The following is a 14,659-nucleotide window of genomic DNA, read 5'->3' as shown; positions in this document are numbered from 1 at the left end:
CTTCTAACTATAAGTTCAAAATACTATAGGAACAATATATAGACCAACTTACTCTATTTTTCCTTGCCGTCAGAATAGTACTGGTCGTTAGATCGGAGCTCATATTCCTCTCTTTTATCGGAATACGATGGTTGCGAACCTTCTTTTTCTTTTAGTTCCCAAAAAGTTAGTAAAACTTAATTAAAGGTAGAGTTTAAGGATAACTCCATTTAATTAATGTTGTTCAGTAGAGTTATCCGAAAGCGAAAGAAAAAATCATGACTTTGCTTTCCAATTGGCTGTTTTTGTGTTAATTGTTATTTCATCAATCTTATTAATTAGAGTACTCGACGCATTTGCTTCTTCCGATGGTGGGTTTATTGACTTTCTGTGGTATGATATTTAGTACCATTGACATTTATTTTTATTTAATAAATAGATTTCTCCATTAGTCAAAATTCATTGAATCTGTTGATATTAGCAAAAAAATTAAATGTAAATTTATATTTACCTTGATTGATTTATTGCATATCGAATAATTTTTTTCTGATTAAACTACCCTTATAAAAATGAAATATATCTTTCAATGTGTGAAGAAAAGATTTGTTTGATCATAAGTCAATCGGGGTAAATATTAATTTGCATTCAATTTTTTTGCTAATATCAGTAAAATTTGTTGAATTTTGACTAATATAAATTTGTTAGATGAAAATAAATTTTAGATATATGAGATATAATTTTTTAAACCTCATTGGGTCCATATATAATTAAAACAAACACCAGGGAATACATTGTAATTATGCCTAAATTAGTTGATATCGTATTAAACAATGTCCAGCATTTCCAGCAGAAAGGAAACGCGATTATCAATCTCGCTATATGTGCACCACGCTTTCAATAAAATCTAGGAAGCATAAAGCCCTGCAAGCAACACTTTTTCTTCTTGAGGACACGGATAGTATTTGGCAAGGGTTTGAATTTTAGAAATGGAGCCTGTGATCTCAGTGGTTGACAAGCTGAAGGGGTTTGCAAAATCCTCGGAGGACTTTGCTCGTGACCTCTTCAATTGGCGCCATAACTCCAACCGCCGCACTCCGGTAATCCTGCTAATTCAGCGTGTTTTTTTTTTTTTTTGAAGTAGATGATAAGTAGTGCTACTATGATTTCCTGATTCACTATCGGTGTAATGTTGTACTTTGTATTCAGTTTATGGAGGTGTTTGATGAGTGTGAGAGACTTCCCTCTGAGTTGATTTGTTTGAGAGGAAATAGTGCATAATGATATTTTCATGCATCATGAGATGCATTAGTACAATAGCTTCTCTGTTCTTGTGTATGGTTATGATTATGGAGTATCTTGGATTGTAAGTTATTTGCTTTCGGATTTGCATCAAGAAATGAAGGGTTGACCATTTATTGGCTGTGTTATGAATTCGTGTTGCTCATTAGCTGTTGGTGATATTTGGATTGTTATAGAACTTGATTAATTCTTTTTGTGAATTCCAGAACCAAGTTAACAAGGCGTTCAGATTGAAGTAGATTTTCTTGCAAGTTAAGATATATATATATTTTTTAAATGTAAAAGAACTTGTTTGAGTTTTTTCGAGCTGGGAAACTTTTAGTGATACACTCTCAGGAGAAGGGTAACCTAAACCACCATCCTTTTTTTTAACGTGGTTGGTGTTGATATCCCTTCTGATCAATTCATAAACTCTAGCACTATTGAAATTGGGGGGGGGGGGGGAGATTTCAAATTGAATGGTATTTTTTACCTTTTCAAGAATTAAGCTTGGTTGCTTCTTGAGTAGTATGTATGTTAACTGGCTTGGAGGTTCCTATCAGCCTTGGGGATGAAGTTTGTATTCCTCATTTCTTTACATGGGACTTTTGGGCTTGACAAATTTGTTGCTTCATAGGAAGAACAGGCTTTGTGATGGGGCTTTACAACTATTCGAATGATATGATTGGCAGATTGAAATCTTGAAGCGTTTGCAACGAGAAGCATTTTCAGATATCATGAAACTGAGGGATAGGCAAGACAAGGTGGAAAGAGTGCTAACGTTCTATAAATCTTCCAAGGGAAGTCCATTCGAGGAAGCTAGCACTCATGTAAAGGGAAAAGTGGATGTCCGTGGGGGATTCTTCATTATGGATGGTGTTGATGAGCAGAAACACGATGCAATCCAAAGATCAGGTATTAGAACTGGTATTGATGCAAGACTCACATTTGAAACTGGTGTTCGGGAGAAAGATACACTTGTAGCAGAGTTTATGGCCAGTGAAAAAGGTCAAATTGATATGTTTGGTAGCTCCCTTTCGCTCGCAAAAGTCTTTTATGCAGCACATATTAGCAATTGGTTCTCTGCAGTTGCAATTCCAATGGGTGCGCAATGCCGAGATGTTGGAGTTGTGACAAGTTCTCATCAGGTAAAGTTTCTCTGGTAACTATTGCCATTTCTTGCACTATTGTATATGATGCCCAAAACATGTCTATGCTTTCTAAGTTCTAAAGAGCAGTGGCTTTCTGTTTGTGACTGTTAGCCTCAGTGCAGGATCAGGGCTTGATGCAAGATATTAATTTCTCTTGCAGGAAAGGGCCCTTACTGATTATTCAGAATTTGGACCACCACTCCTAAATGAACACAATGGTGGTGCCATTGGCATAATGGTGAGAAAATCAAATGTGGTTGCCTCGTTGGCTCAGTTTGTTTCTGGTCTAGAAATCCAGGTTAATTCTGCTACATGTTCGTTGAGCACTTTTGGACAAGTTGTCTGGCAACTGTCCCAAAGCACAAAGCTCTCACTTTTGGGTTTACACAAAGAGTCTAGACCATCAAGTCAAAATACTAGTCTTGGAGCATTTGCAGTTCCTGTTAGCATATTTAAACGTAATAGACATTCAGAGACATCTGTTGAGGAAGATAGCTCGACAAGTAGGGAAAGACACATACTGGATGGATCCATTGCTCTGATGTTTAATTCCGAACTTGACGAGAGCACAAAAATAGGAGGTTGGATAGAGACAAAAAACTCGAATCCCAGAGATTTTCAATGGGCAGTTACAGTGTGTGACACCCCCGAAGACGAATTTGGATGGGGTCTGACTTTGGGAGGATTGGCACAAGGCCCAAAAACTTTGGAGCATTTTCAGGTTGAGACATTTTTTAACTTGAACATTGGCAAAAGATTTAAATTGCAGCCTGCTATTCTGTATGTAAAGGATGGGGCTACCCAATTTCCAGCCCTGATGCTCCGTTCCAGTTGGTCCCTATGATTGATTTTACATTGGATTGCCATATCTATACTCTTCTTTTGCTCTTCAGAACTCAAATTCTTATTACTGCAGCCAAGTATGCTGTGGAGTTTTAATTACATGAAATTCTCCTAACGTATTAGTTTAATTGTCATGCTTCACTGAACTTATGACTGCAGTCAGAATTTGTTGTTCTGTGGGGCAAGATAAATATTCTTGCATGCACGAAAGGGCTCTCTGGAAGCAAAATCTGAATTCTTTTAATTTCTCTACAGAACTTTGGTATCATATAGACAAGTGAGGGCCTTTGGCATTGAGTCTATGTACGTAAAATGGAAGCAAAAAGCAACAGTAACTTCGTAAATTTGGTACTTCCATGTGCGCTGGCTTTATAAACTCGCCTAAATCGGCATAGGCAGTAGAGGAGAATCCAAATGAGAATCTGCGAGCAGATTATGTAACGTGGCCTAAGTAATTAAATTCTTAATGACCTCGTGAATTGTGGTATTCTTTTGCCTTCTGCTGTTTCATTTAATAATATCTCTATTATATGGAGCTGACCCAGATGGGGTATCTTTGATCCTCATTGACTTTGTTCTAGCTTGTGGAAACTTTTATTCATGGTTGAAGAAATGAAATTCAGATGCATTCGGGTTCTTGTATAAGGGTTCTTTCAGTTTCTTGTGTCATGACTAATGCCAGAACCTGCAATCCATCTCAACCGATGATCGACATTCCTAGACTGATAATCCCCTCTGATGTTACAGCCTTTCTGATAGCCATAATGCAGGTGTTCTACGTCTGAAATGTGAGAAGAACACAAGATGAAACACAAATTCAGCACATACACTTAATCCTATGTGGTTATGTTTCTCAAATTACCTAGCTATTAATCAAAACTCATCAGGTGAATTATCATTGCAAGGAATCTATCGTAAAGCATTACCAACTCCATGAAAATGGATATCCATTATATTAGTACACTTTTGCAACCAAGACAAAGTTGATAACTTCCCTGAAATTCAATAATTACATGGAAAGGACATTACCAACAACAATAATACTTTGCAAGAATTGCTTTTATTAATAGCATAGGTTGGCAACCAGGTGGGAGTGTAGTGGCCAATTGTTTCATTATGGGCCAATTTATACTATACATACACAATGTCGCATTTGAAGTTAAAATCCTCGGTGGCCACATGAATACATCCAAGGTAGAAAAGCACTTTTATGCATCTTGTCCCCTTAAAATAATTCCACTTCGTACAATCAAGAAACAATCAAGAAACATTATCATATCAGTAGTGTGATCAATTTCACCAAATCCAAACAAAAAAGCCTTCACGCTTTGAAAGCCACTTTCTCCTAAAGCCAAATTCCAGAAATCAATGCTGCTTTCCCTTTCCACCAACAGGTCTATTTCTGTCAATGCTTTAGTTTGTTACTAAAAATCAGTGAAAATAACAGTTCCCATCTCCCATGGCAGTTAGTCAGTCTTTTCTCCCCCTTTTCCTCCTCAATTTCAAGAAATCTTGAACAGCCTTTTCCTCTTAGGTCAACTATTGTGAAGGAAAAAGAGTCTCAAGATGGCATCTTGGGAGCACTTCGGGGAAGTTGCAAATGTCATACAGCTAACTGGGCTAAACGCAGTGGCGTTGATAGGTTTGATAGTGAAGGCGGCTAACACTGCAAGAATGCACAGGAAGAACTGCAGGCAGTTTGCTCAGCATGTTAAGATGATAGGCAATTTGCTGGAGCAGCTCAAGATTTCGGAGATGAAGAAGTACCCGGAAACGAGGGAGCCACTGGAGCAGCTTGAGGATGCATTGAGGAGGGCTTATCTTCTTGTCAACAGTTGCCAAGAACGGAGCTATTTGTATTTGATGGCTATGGGGTGGAATATTGTTTATCAGTTTAGGAGGGCTCAAGAAGAGATTGATCGGTACTTGAGGATTATACCTCTCATTGCGCTTCTTGATAATGCCAGGGTCAAGGTAATCAAGATTTGATTTTTCTGTTTCTTTTTCAAAGATTTTATTTAGATTGCGATTGATGGTGTTTGGGGGGTTTCCTGTTGATGGGTTTATTTCTTGTTTATTGCTCTCAAACTCCACATATTTGAAATCAAATGGTGAATGGGACCTTAACATTTCTTGAAATGAGCAAGTCATCTTCATGTTGGATGCTGTAATTTTGTGGAACGTTCAGTTGAATACCTATAATTCTGCTCTTGATTTTTAGTGTAAAAGGATCTGTTGTAGATGGCAGCTTTTGGGTTCTTAGGTTTTGCCCCAAGTGTGCTCAGTGTTTATTTGGGCGATCTACGGTTGCGTAAATATACTTCATTTTCAACTTTCCTTTTGCGTTGGTTCCTCTGTTCTATTTCTGCCCTTTGCAAAAGAGTATCTAAATCTTGCTGAACACCACTTAAACTGCTGTTAATGTTTGCATCAAGAAACTATCTTAGGGACAGGATGCTGTTCCATGTTGCCGTTTTAACAATTTTGTGTAAATATCCAGGAGAGGATTGAAGAAATTGAGAGGGATCAGCGGGAGTACACGTTGGATGAAGATGACAGAAAAGCACAAGCTGCAATTTCTCAAAACGACACTATAATCTTGAAGAAAAGTATATCTTGTTCTTATCCAAATTTGCCTTTTGAGAAGGCACTACAAAAGGAGCATGAAAAGCTTAGGGTAGAGCTTCAACATTCACAAGCTAATATGGATGTGAGTGAATGTGAAGTGATTGAGCGTTTGCTGGAGGTTACTGAAAACGCAGCGAGTTCTGCGAGGGAGAAAGAATCTCCCTGCAAAGTTTCCCAGAAGTTGGAGCCAGAAAAGGGACATTTTTCCAGCGAGAAGAATCCTAGTAAAGTTGACGCTTTGATGACTTCAAGGTTCATCTCAAAAATTAGTTCTTTGTTTCTTGTGTGAGAGGAATATATCCTACTATTCTGGAGATTTTCAAATTCATTTACTCTGAGTTGATAGTTAAAGGATTTCTTCTGTATTTCTGCATGTAGAGAAGCAACATTTTCCTCAGTTCATAACACGGGATCAAAAGGGGAAGCAACTTGGCAAGAGGACTGGCAGGCAGATCTACTCGGCTGTTGTTCGGAGCCCTACTTGTGTATGTTTCCTTTGAAGCTTCCTATCTTAGGCATACTCCGGGTGAATCTTTTGCGAATTTGATGAACAAATTTTGGGGTTCTTCTCCCCGCGCATGTTTTCATTATGATAAAATATCTCGTATTTCAGACTTGGAATATCTATTCTGCATTTCAATTTTCATGGAGATTATGAAAGTCTATTTTGTGTTAACAGTCGAGCATGGATGTTTATGGTCTTAATGGCAGGTATTAAGACCTTCTTTTGTCCTTGTGATACACTTTCAAAGATAGCATCGGCAGCAACTGGCGAGGAAATATGTTAGTACATCTGAACTTTCTATTAAGACTAGTGTGATAATTGTAATTTCAAAACGGAAGTAGTATATTAATGTTCCATATTATGACAGCTCCAGCAGAGGCTTGTAACGAAATAATGGCCTATTCCCTGATAATGGCATGCTGCTGCTATACATGTTGTGTCAGAAGAAAGCTCCGAAGGACTCTGAACATCAGGGTAACTATGTCTTATATTTCTTCCTAAGTTCTCTATGTGAGAATTACATCAAGAAGGGAACTTTGAGGACACTAAACGATTGAAGTAGTTTAGCAAGTCGTCTTCAAATAACGGCTATATGGTTAGTTTAGTACCCAAACTTAATGGGAAAGTGTAAAATCTGTCATGAACATTTCCAACTCCTTTGTTCGCATGAGCTCTGATTATTACAATGCACGAAATATTCAGCTAAATCATGGGTTGTTAAGCCTCAGAACTTGCATTCTAGCACACAATCATTTCAACAGCTGCACTGATTCTGATATCGTGCAGGGCGGTTGGTTTGACGACTTCTTGTCGCATTTTATGTGTTGTTGCTGTGCGCTCGTCCAAGAATGGAGGGAAGTGGAAATACGTGGTGGTATTTTCCTATTACCCTAACCGCCTCAATAAACAGCATACTTATCTCTTATCACACCAACAAGAATCATGATTCTTGATGGTCATCTCACACAAATCATAACATCGTCTCCACAATTTGTATCGACAGGTCCACAGAAGAGCTGGATCACCAGGCCTCCGCCGTACCAAGAAATGGAGCACTGAAGAGAAGGTTTCAGCTAAAGCTGATGCTTGTGTGATTGTGCAGACTAACATGTTCAGATATCTTTAGATGAACTTATAATCTTGACATGCTGAAAGAAGTTTCAGGCAAGACTGTGTACAGTGATATAGCTACTCTGTAACTCTTATATTAAGAGATTGTCATCCATTTGATGTGTTCTTGGCTTTTTTCATAAACAAAAACTGTGAGTGTGTGAAATTTTGTGATAATATATAGTTCTATTTTTCTTTGTATTTCACTCTACTTTGATTTCTAAAATTCTGCCATAAAATAAAAGAGAATAATTAAAAATAGGGTCAAATACAATTTACATGATAAAAAAATCGAAAACTTAGTAAAAAACCCCTTATATTTGAAAAATGATGTACAGTACCTTCTTGCTCACAGGATTTTTTGCATTATTTTTCAAATACTAGGAATTTTTTTAATAAGGATTTTGCTCACAGAGAGTAAATTGCATTTAATCTATTAAGAATTATGTATATTATTTATAGAAAAGATTAAAAGATCAAATATATTTTTAATCTGGAAATGTTTCTATATAAATTGATGTCTAGTTTTTCAGGGATTCATAACATTTACAAAATTCATTATTTTTAAAAATATAATATTAAATTTGCAAATAAAGAGTTAAGGACGAGGTCATTTATAATGGTACATGATAAATTAAATTAATTATTCATTTAAAAGAAAATTTTTGTATTCAAATTGGAATATTCTAATGCAGATACCAATGGTATATAATAAGTATAATACATTTATTTAATTAGTGTACAGTTCAAAAAAAATAAGTGATTGATTTGATTTGACAAAACCTAATTGGGTAAGAATTTTATTTTTATAGGAATGATTTGGATTGTTAATAAGTTTTAATTATTCTGTTTTATTTTTTATTAATATATTCAATTATTTTCTGTATATTTGCGAAAATGGTGTGAGGGGTAAAATTGTCAAACAATGCAGTTAGGCCGTGGCGCAAATAAATTTGGTCTGGCGATATGGGCACCCAAAATAAAATGAAAAAAATACTCACCTCTTTTTCGTAAAATCTCTGAGGTATTCCCAATTTCTCTCTCTTAACGCCTCCCTAACACAAATTCGCTCCTCCAAATCGACATCATGTCGACTTCCGCGGCGGAGAACTCGAGCAGGAAGATAACCTTGCGAAGCTCCGATGGTGAGGTGTTCGAGGTGGATGAGGCGGTGGCTGTCGAGTCCCAGACGATCAAGCACATGATCGAGGACGATTGTGCCGACAACGTTATCCCTCTCCCCAACGTCACCGGAAAAATCCTCTCTAAAGTCATCGAGTACTGCAAGCGCCACGTTGACGCTGCAGCTGCCGCCTCCAAGGCTGACGATAAGCTCGCATCCACCGCCGCTACTGATGACGACCTCAAGGCTTTCGACGCCGATTTTGTCAAAGTTGATCAGGCCACGCTCTTCGATCTTATTTTGGTATGATTTAGAAAATGAGTGTAGTTATTCCTGATTGATTGTAGGTTTTGGTGTTATTTTTTCTCCTTGATTTGGTCGCGAAATGTGTCTTAGGGTTTTTATCAGATGCTGATGGTTAGAGTTTATTTTTGTGTTGTTTGCTTTATTTGTAACTCCCTTAACTGTTAGCTTCATTAATATAAGCATTTGGCTGGTTTTATTCTATTTGCACCTTTGTTTATCAGTGTTATTACTTTATATTTTTGTTGTCGCTGAAGATGGCGTGATTCTGTGTAAAGGGACATGTCTAGATTTTTATCAGCTAGGTTGTTTATTTTATCTGATGACTTGGGCAAAACTGCTGCTTTCTTGCTGTTACTGGTTTTGATTTGAGTTTTCCCACATGATACAGCTTCTAATTTTGGGATGATTACTAAGCACTTGGAATGTTGCTCAATTGTAATCGATATGGTGGCTATCTGTTTTTACTTGCTCTGCTGCTTTTATTGCGTTCCTCTTTTCATTTTTCTTTAAATCTTTGGTTGTGGACTTGTGGTTATCAACTGTGTTTCCCTTTCTAAATTTGGAAGTTTGAATTAGTTAAGAGTGTTTACCTTTGGTGATGTCTATCAGTCATATGCTTACTCAGTCAAGCTAACCCATTGTATTGGTTGCCTTTAAGCAGAACAAAGATATTGTACTGCATGGTTGTTTGGTAATATATTCGAAACAGACTTTCAGAATCTCTAAAGTTGTTGTCACAGGCATTATGCTTTCATAAAATAAGCCTATGTACTTGGGTGAATTTCAGTTGAAGCGATTCTTGGCAACATATTTCTGTGACACCAAATCATGAATAAGTAGTTATTTCCTCCCACTTAGCTGCCAATGATTTTACGGGACATTGAATTATATGAATAGCATACACAATATGATAAATGAAATTGGAAATGGAAGATGCACTATAGTTCAATAGAATTTGTTCTGTTGATAAATAATGACATTGACTCCCTACATAAGTCATGCATATGCATGCAGATTAAGTTGGGTTATCCCCCGTCTGATTCATTTAAATCTCTACTTCCTGATTGGAGTGAAAATATTTAGAATTGTCTTCATTTCAAGCAAAGATCTAGGATATGGCTAGACATTTGGTTATTATGGCCAAATCACATAACAGATTGGAAGTTTTCTCTCTTATTTGCTACTGACTTCAGCTATGGCCTTCATTTTCTCATTTCCAGGCTGCTAACTACCTGAATATCAAGACACTTCTGGATCTGACTTGCCAGACTGTTGCTGACATGATTAAGGGAAAAACTCCAGAGGAGATAAGGAAAACATTCAATATCAAGAATGACTTCACACCTGAAGAGGAAGAGGAAGTCCGACGAGAGAACCAGTGGGCTTTTGAATAGAACAATTGCAAAATGAATTATCTGTAGTTGTGAGTTTAATGTTCTTGTTGTCAAACAGATAATTCTGTGGATCTTTCTATTACATGTAATATGAAGATTACGTCCAATACACTGGTTTTTCTCGCAATTTTTGGGAGGATTATCATTTTAATGTGACATTTATGCCGTACTAAATTAATGTGCCTCGTAGGCTCCATTGTTTTCTGTTTGCTGACTTGTTGAAAGTCTCAATCGGCCTGAATGTGGATGGATGAGATATCCCTGTGATGAGAAATAATTGCCAACTAATTTTTGGCTGGTGGATATGGAACAAACACCAGCTCCATAATTAATTGTCAGGCCTTGGCTACGTGTCTCATATTATTTCAATTTAACATTGTGGTGTGCATAGTAGCGAAAATAATAATGGGAGGTTTGAATAGGAAAAGTTGTTCGATGATCATAGGACACGTGGAGAAAGTTCCATGTGTACAGATTGCATCCGGTTTCTTATGCTAGGATTTTCAATCTATACTTGTTATAAAAGACCATATTAATTTTTTAAAATTTAAATTTATCCTTTAATTCATTCATTTTGTTTATAAAAAATTGACCATAATGTTATATGTTGTATTAGCTGACATATTTTCTGGTAGAAGCTTTCCTGGTAACATGAACATGTCAAGCAACTGCGTTTTGATATTTCTATTATCCGCTTACTTTGTTAAGCACTTACAACAAATGGACTCCGGACCTTATACTTCTCATTAGACCACGTAATTGAGCCAAACAAGTCTTCCACAGAACTAGTACTAAGTGTAAATGTCACTTGAAAGCTTAGCTTCTTGACATTCTTTGTGAATTGTAGTTTATTCGGAACCACTTCAACATGCATGCTAGCAGGAGCCTCGACTACGGCAGTGTAGGTTAAATCTTCTTCACCAACGTTAGTCACCGTTCTGTTCACTGTCTTGCTTTCGTTATCTTTCAAGTTGGAAATGGCTATTGAAGGATAGTTCATGTTGGAGATTGCATCAGAATTCGAGTTGCTTGAGCAAGAAAAGTTGTTAGGAACATCGGGTGCTATGCTCTTAATTTTGCTTGTGTCGTAGCCGATGTTGCAGAGGAACTGAATATAGTCGATGGTTTCTGTCTCATAGACCAGTCCGGGCTGCAATGGGCCTGACAGGCTTATTTCCCCTGCTCCAATATCATAAGCGGTGGCTCGTGATCCAGTGTTTGTTGTGATTGGGGCATGTAAATTGTTCATCTGGATTGCTGCAAAAGGACAAAGAAAATATTTTGTTGGTTATATTTGTGAACAATGGAAGTTTCTAGTCAAGATTATATCCAATCCAACCTGTTGTCATTATGGCTGATCTTGTGGCAGAGGGACTCCAAGTGGGATGCTGAGACTTTACCATTGCTGCTAGCCCGGAAACATGTGGGCAGGCCATGGATGTACCTGAGAGTATGTCGAAAACCGGTGGTTCCTTCTCAGGCAGAGCCTCTCGTTTATCGTTTGAGGGCCATGCTGCAAGAATAGCTACTCCTGGTGCTGCAATATCAGGCTACAGAACAAAACGAATGACAAATATTAGTTTTTCCAGTCAAGATGCATACCCACGACTTCAATGTTTATGCATACAGAAGTGTGTTAAGACTAAACTCTCTACCTTGAGAAGGTTTTTAATGCCAAATGTAGGGCCTCTTGAAGAGAAGTAGCCAACAACGGGAGCTGGCTTGTAATTTGGTATCATAACTGTTGGTAGAATTGTGGCCATTGGATTGCTATGCAACATCAGATAATGCAATTAGCTAATTTTGCGTTGTGAAGAGTAATATTCGGAGTTTATGCCTTTTGTTTTGCTGATCGAGGCAATCGATTTACCTGTTTGACTTGATATAAGATAGTATTTGAGCTCCATCCGCTTCAGTGACAGCAGCAATCGGAAATGTTCCGTATTTTGATGGTACTTGCCTCTCATCATTGTCGACCAGTATCATCCCAACCGCGCCTTGGCTCTTCAACGTATCATACTTATATTTCGATCCATAGTCTTCATCCTTGTTTTCACATAGTACAATCTTTCCCTTTACTTTGCTGTCATCTAATGAACCTGGGATGCAATTTCTGAAAAGATGCCATGTATTCTGGTATCACTTGGTAAGGAATTAAGAATAACCATAGGAATGTCGATCGGGATGTTGTACCTTGCATCAGTGTCATCATGCTGATTGGAGGAGGACTTTGCTGAGGTTCCGTCTATTAATGGATAAACTGCAGATTTGTTGAGACCAGAAAAGTTTATGCCTCCACCCTGAGATGCCATATTGAAATACTTGCTCATCAGAAAATGAATCATATGGAGCATCTCAAAGATAGTCTTCGTCTTGATTCTTGATTCATGTTTAATGTCGTGGTTCTTTTCTAGTTACCGATTTCTCGGAGTCTGTTTATTACCTTAATCACCTTGTTTCCGCCTAACACGATGTCAGCCTGAAAATCGCGATCAATAGTTGTGGCAGCTACGGTTAGGATCCAAGGGGCAACATTCACAACTGTTAAAGGAGAAGGGCCACTGTTTCCGGCAGAGCATGCCACAATGATGCCCTTTTCCACAGCATGAAACGCGCCAATAGCAATGGGATCGGTGGAAAAATCCGGCTCTCCTGGCGATGAACCTAATGATAGTGATAACACATCGACGCCATCAGCAATTGCATCGTCAAATGCTTTGAGAATAGCTGATCCGAGGCATCCCCCACCAGGGGTACAAACACGATACATGGCGATTCTTGAACCGGGTGAGCCCCCTTCTGCTGTCCCTTTAGCTAGGCCATAGTATGATGCCCCGGAAACCGGCCTCCCAGCTGCTGTGGATGCAACATGCGTGCCGTGGCCACTTTCGTCTCTGGGCGTGCCCAATTCTGTCCCGGAATCAGGATCATCGTAATACCTTGCTCCAATCACTTTCCTATCACAGATATTTTGATAGAAGAATTTCAAAGTTTCTACCATATTCTGAGGTTACTTTCCAATGGAAAAACATTAGAACAGTGTAATCTGTATGTGCAGATTCTTTACCTGTTGCAGTTGGAGGAAGTGAAATTTTGGCCCTCCATGCATTTTCCCTTCCAATGTGATGGGATTGGATTCATATCATCATCAATGAAGCTCTCAGCTTCAGGCCAAATTCCTGAGTAATGTTTCAAATTTACAACCATGAGCCAGGCCATTAAAAAAAGTGAGAGAATTGAGAGATATTTGGCAGCATGCTGCAGCTATCTGAATTTTTCTTTCAGAAGATTGCTATTTAACCATTGGATTGCTACAGCCACAGGATTTCACCTGTATCTAAGATGCCAATAATAGTGTCTGCTCCTGCCGAAGAAGAGTCGAATGGAGAGGTTGGAGTAGAATCAATTTTCACAGCGGTTTGATACTTCAAGAAATCCCAAGAACGAGTAGTGTGAAGCTGTAAAACTGGATCAGGAAAGACAGACACTACTCCAGGTCTTTGAGCTATTGATTTTGCTTCTTCCTCTGATAAACGAGCAGCGAAGCCCGAAAAACCTTTGTTGTAGTTCTGTACCACAGAATTCTTGTTCCTGAGATTCAACATTTAAGTGAAGTTAGCTAGTTGCGAAAAGCCCACTATTCAAGAATTCATAAACTTAGCAGTTAGCATACTCCTAAGAAACATTTAACACAAGAAATTTTATTGCGGTATGATATGCCACAAAAGTCTTAAGTTTTCCTCTTTAAAGCTCCAATTTGGATGAATAACTATGCCACATGAACCCCACTGCAAAATATCGTCTAAACTAATGAAGAAACATTATTGTAAGCCTCAACGTCCATGTCGCTTACACGGTGAAGCAAGAAGCAAATACTGTACGTGAAGTAGGAGATTTCAGAAACTGGCGAGTGTGTGCTTGTTTACAGGGATTGACAAAGAACAGGATAATAAAGGTCAAAACCTTTTCATCAAGGAGCTCAGAAGCTGAGTATGATCAGTTCTTGGGGTACCATTTGGCGAAACCAAGGCTCCCATGTACACAATATAAACTCTTTTTTGAGTAGCATTACTTTGTCCTAGAAACAAGATGAGCAGAAGATTGAGAGTGAAACAAAGGTAAAGACCTCTCATGATTCCCTAGTTCTGCTGAATCCACACATTTGAAGCTCCTTTATATAGCGTTTCATCACCAGTCAGAAATGGTAGGTTTGGTCAGACAGTAGGCAATGAAACGTTGGCGGTCTAGTCCTAAGCTAATGGATTCATGCGTATTCCCACTGGGCTTATATTTGTTCAATCACTCTAGTGTTTCCAATGTCCACACAAAGTGCGTTAGATCC

At 38.1% G+C, this 14,659-nt stretch overlaps 4 protein-coding genes across 6 annotated transcripts; 3 read left to right on the top strand and 1 right to left on the bottom strand.

Moving 5' to 3' along the window:
* The first annotated feature begins 897 nt into the window (after window positions 1-897).
* LOC105166003 (GDSL esterase/lipase) lies at window positions 898-3,379 on the top strand. Of its 3 annotated transcripts, none has more exons than XM_088882443.1 (3): window positions 898-1,076; window positions 1,950-2,405; window positions 2,569-3,379. In XM_088882443.1, exons 1-3 carry the CDS (start codon window positions 966-968, stop codon window positions 3,250-3,252), a joined length of 1,251 nt encoding a protein of 416 aa, XP_088738569.1. In that variant the 5' UTR covers window positions 898-965; the 3' UTR covers window positions 3,253-3,379. The 3 variants fall into 3 exon arrangements, with proteins under 3 accessions (XP_088738569.1, XP_088738570.1, XP_088738571.1); XM_088882444.1 differs by having other exon boundaries at window positions 919-1,076; window positions 1,895-2,405; XM_088882445.1 differs by having other exon boundaries at window positions 932-1,076; window positions 1,904-2,405.
* A 1,114-nt stretch (window positions 3,380-4,493) lies between these two features.
* LOC105165988 (protein MID1-COMPLEMENTING ACTIVITY 1) lies at window positions 4,494-7,695 on the top strand. The gene is made up of 7 exons (XM_011085154.3): window positions 4,494-5,225; window positions 5,752-6,131; window positions 6,258-6,364; window positions 6,591-6,662; window positions 6,752-6,858; window positions 7,171-7,258; window positions 7,388-7,695. The coding sequence occupies exons 1-7, from the start codon at window positions 4,818-4,820 to the stop codon at window positions 7,441-7,443; spliced, it is 1,218 nt and encodes a 405-aa protein (XP_011083456.1). The 5' UTR covers window positions 4,494-4,817; the 3' UTR covers window positions 7,444-7,695.
* A 794-nt stretch (window positions 7,696-8,489) lies between these two features.
* Window positions 8,490-10,491, top strand: LOC105165986 (SKP1-like protein 1A). The gene is made up of 2 exons (XM_011085153.3): window positions 8,490-8,920; window positions 10,144-10,491. The coding sequence occupies exons 1-2, from the start codon at window positions 8,582-8,584 to the stop codon at window positions 10,315-10,317; spliced, it is 513 nt and encodes a 170-aa protein (XP_011083455.1). The 5' UTR covers window positions 8,490-8,581; the 3' UTR covers window positions 10,318-10,491.
* LOC105165985 (CO(2)-response secreted protease) lies at window positions 10,143-14,477 on the bottom strand. Its single transcript, XM_011085152.3, has 9 exons — window positions 14,281-14,477; window positions 13,649-13,908; window positions 13,385-13,496; window positions 12,761-13,274; window positions 12,511-12,617; window positions 12,188-12,430; window positions 11,973-12,087; window positions 11,657-11,867; window positions 10,143-11,574 (listed from the first exon to the last, which is right to left on the bottom strand). Exons 1-9 carry the CDS (start codon window positions 14,448-14,450, stop codon window positions 11,021-11,023), a joined length of 2,286 nt encoding a protein of 761 aa, XP_011083454.2. The 5' UTR covers window positions 14,451-14,477; the 3' UTR covers window positions 10,143-11,020.
* Between the last annotated feature and the right edge of the window lie 182 nt (window positions 14,478-14,659).

Source organism: Sesamum indicum, linkage group LG7, assembly GCF_026168435.1.
Source record: "Sesamum indicum cultivar Baizhima isolate 11 linkage group LG7, ASM2616843v1, whole genome shotgun sequence".
Lineage (NCBI taxonomy): Eukaryota > Viridiplantae > Streptophyta > Magnoliopsida > Lamiales > Pedaliaceae > Sesamum > Sesamum indicum.
The sequence above is the reverse complement of the archived record's forward strand: the minus strand, read 5'-3'. Positions and strand labels throughout refer to the sequence as shown.

Excerpts from the sequence above, each read along its gene's own strand:
- LOC105165986 (XM_011085153.3), top strand. The coding sequence starts at position 8,582 with ATGTCGACTTCCGCGGCGGAGAACTCGAGCAGGAAGATAACCTTGCGA. Across the intron at positions 8,921-10,143 it reads CGCTCTTCGATCTTATTTTG|GCTGCTAACTACCTGAATAT; the intron begins GTATGATTTAGA and ends TCTCATTTCCAG.
- LOC105166003 (XM_088882443.1), top strand. The coding sequence starts at position 966 with ATGGAGCCTGTGATCTCAGTGGTTGACAAGCTGAAGGGGTTTGCAAAA. Across the intron at positions 1,077-1,949 it reads ACTCCAACCGCCGCACTCCG|ATTGAAATCTTGAAGCGTTT; the intron begins GTAATCCTGCTA and ends TATGATTGGCAG. Across the intron at positions 2,406-2,568 it reads TTGTGACAAGTTCTCATCAG|GAAAGGGCCCTTACTGATTA; the intron begins GTAAAGTTTCTC and ends TTTCTCTTGCAG.
- LOC105165988 (XM_011085154.3), top strand. The coding sequence starts at position 4,818 with ATGGCATCTTGGGAGCACTTCGGGGAAGTTGCAAATGTCATACAGCTA. Across the intron at positions 6,663-6,751 it reads AGCAACTGGCGAGGAAATAT|CTCCAGCAGAGGCTTGTAAC; the intron begins GTTAGTACATCT and ends ATATTATGACAG. Across the intron at positions 6,859-7,170 it reads GAAGGACTCTGAACATCAGG|GGCGGTTGGTTTGACGACTT; the intron begins GTAACTATGTCT and ends GATATCGTGCAG.
- LOC105165985 (XM_011085152.3), bottom strand. The coding sequence starts at position 14,450 with ATGAGAGGTCTTTACCTTTGTTTCACTCTCAATCTTCTGCTCATCTTG. Across the intron at positions 12,088-12,187 it reads TCTTATATCAAGTCAAACAG|CAATCCAATGGCCACAATTC; the intron begins GTAAATCGATTG and ends GATGTTGCATAG. Across the intron at positions 11,868-11,972 it reads GCATTAAAAACCTTCTCAAG|CCTGATATTGCAGCACCAGG; the intron begins GTAGAGAGTTTA and ends TTTGTTCTGTAG.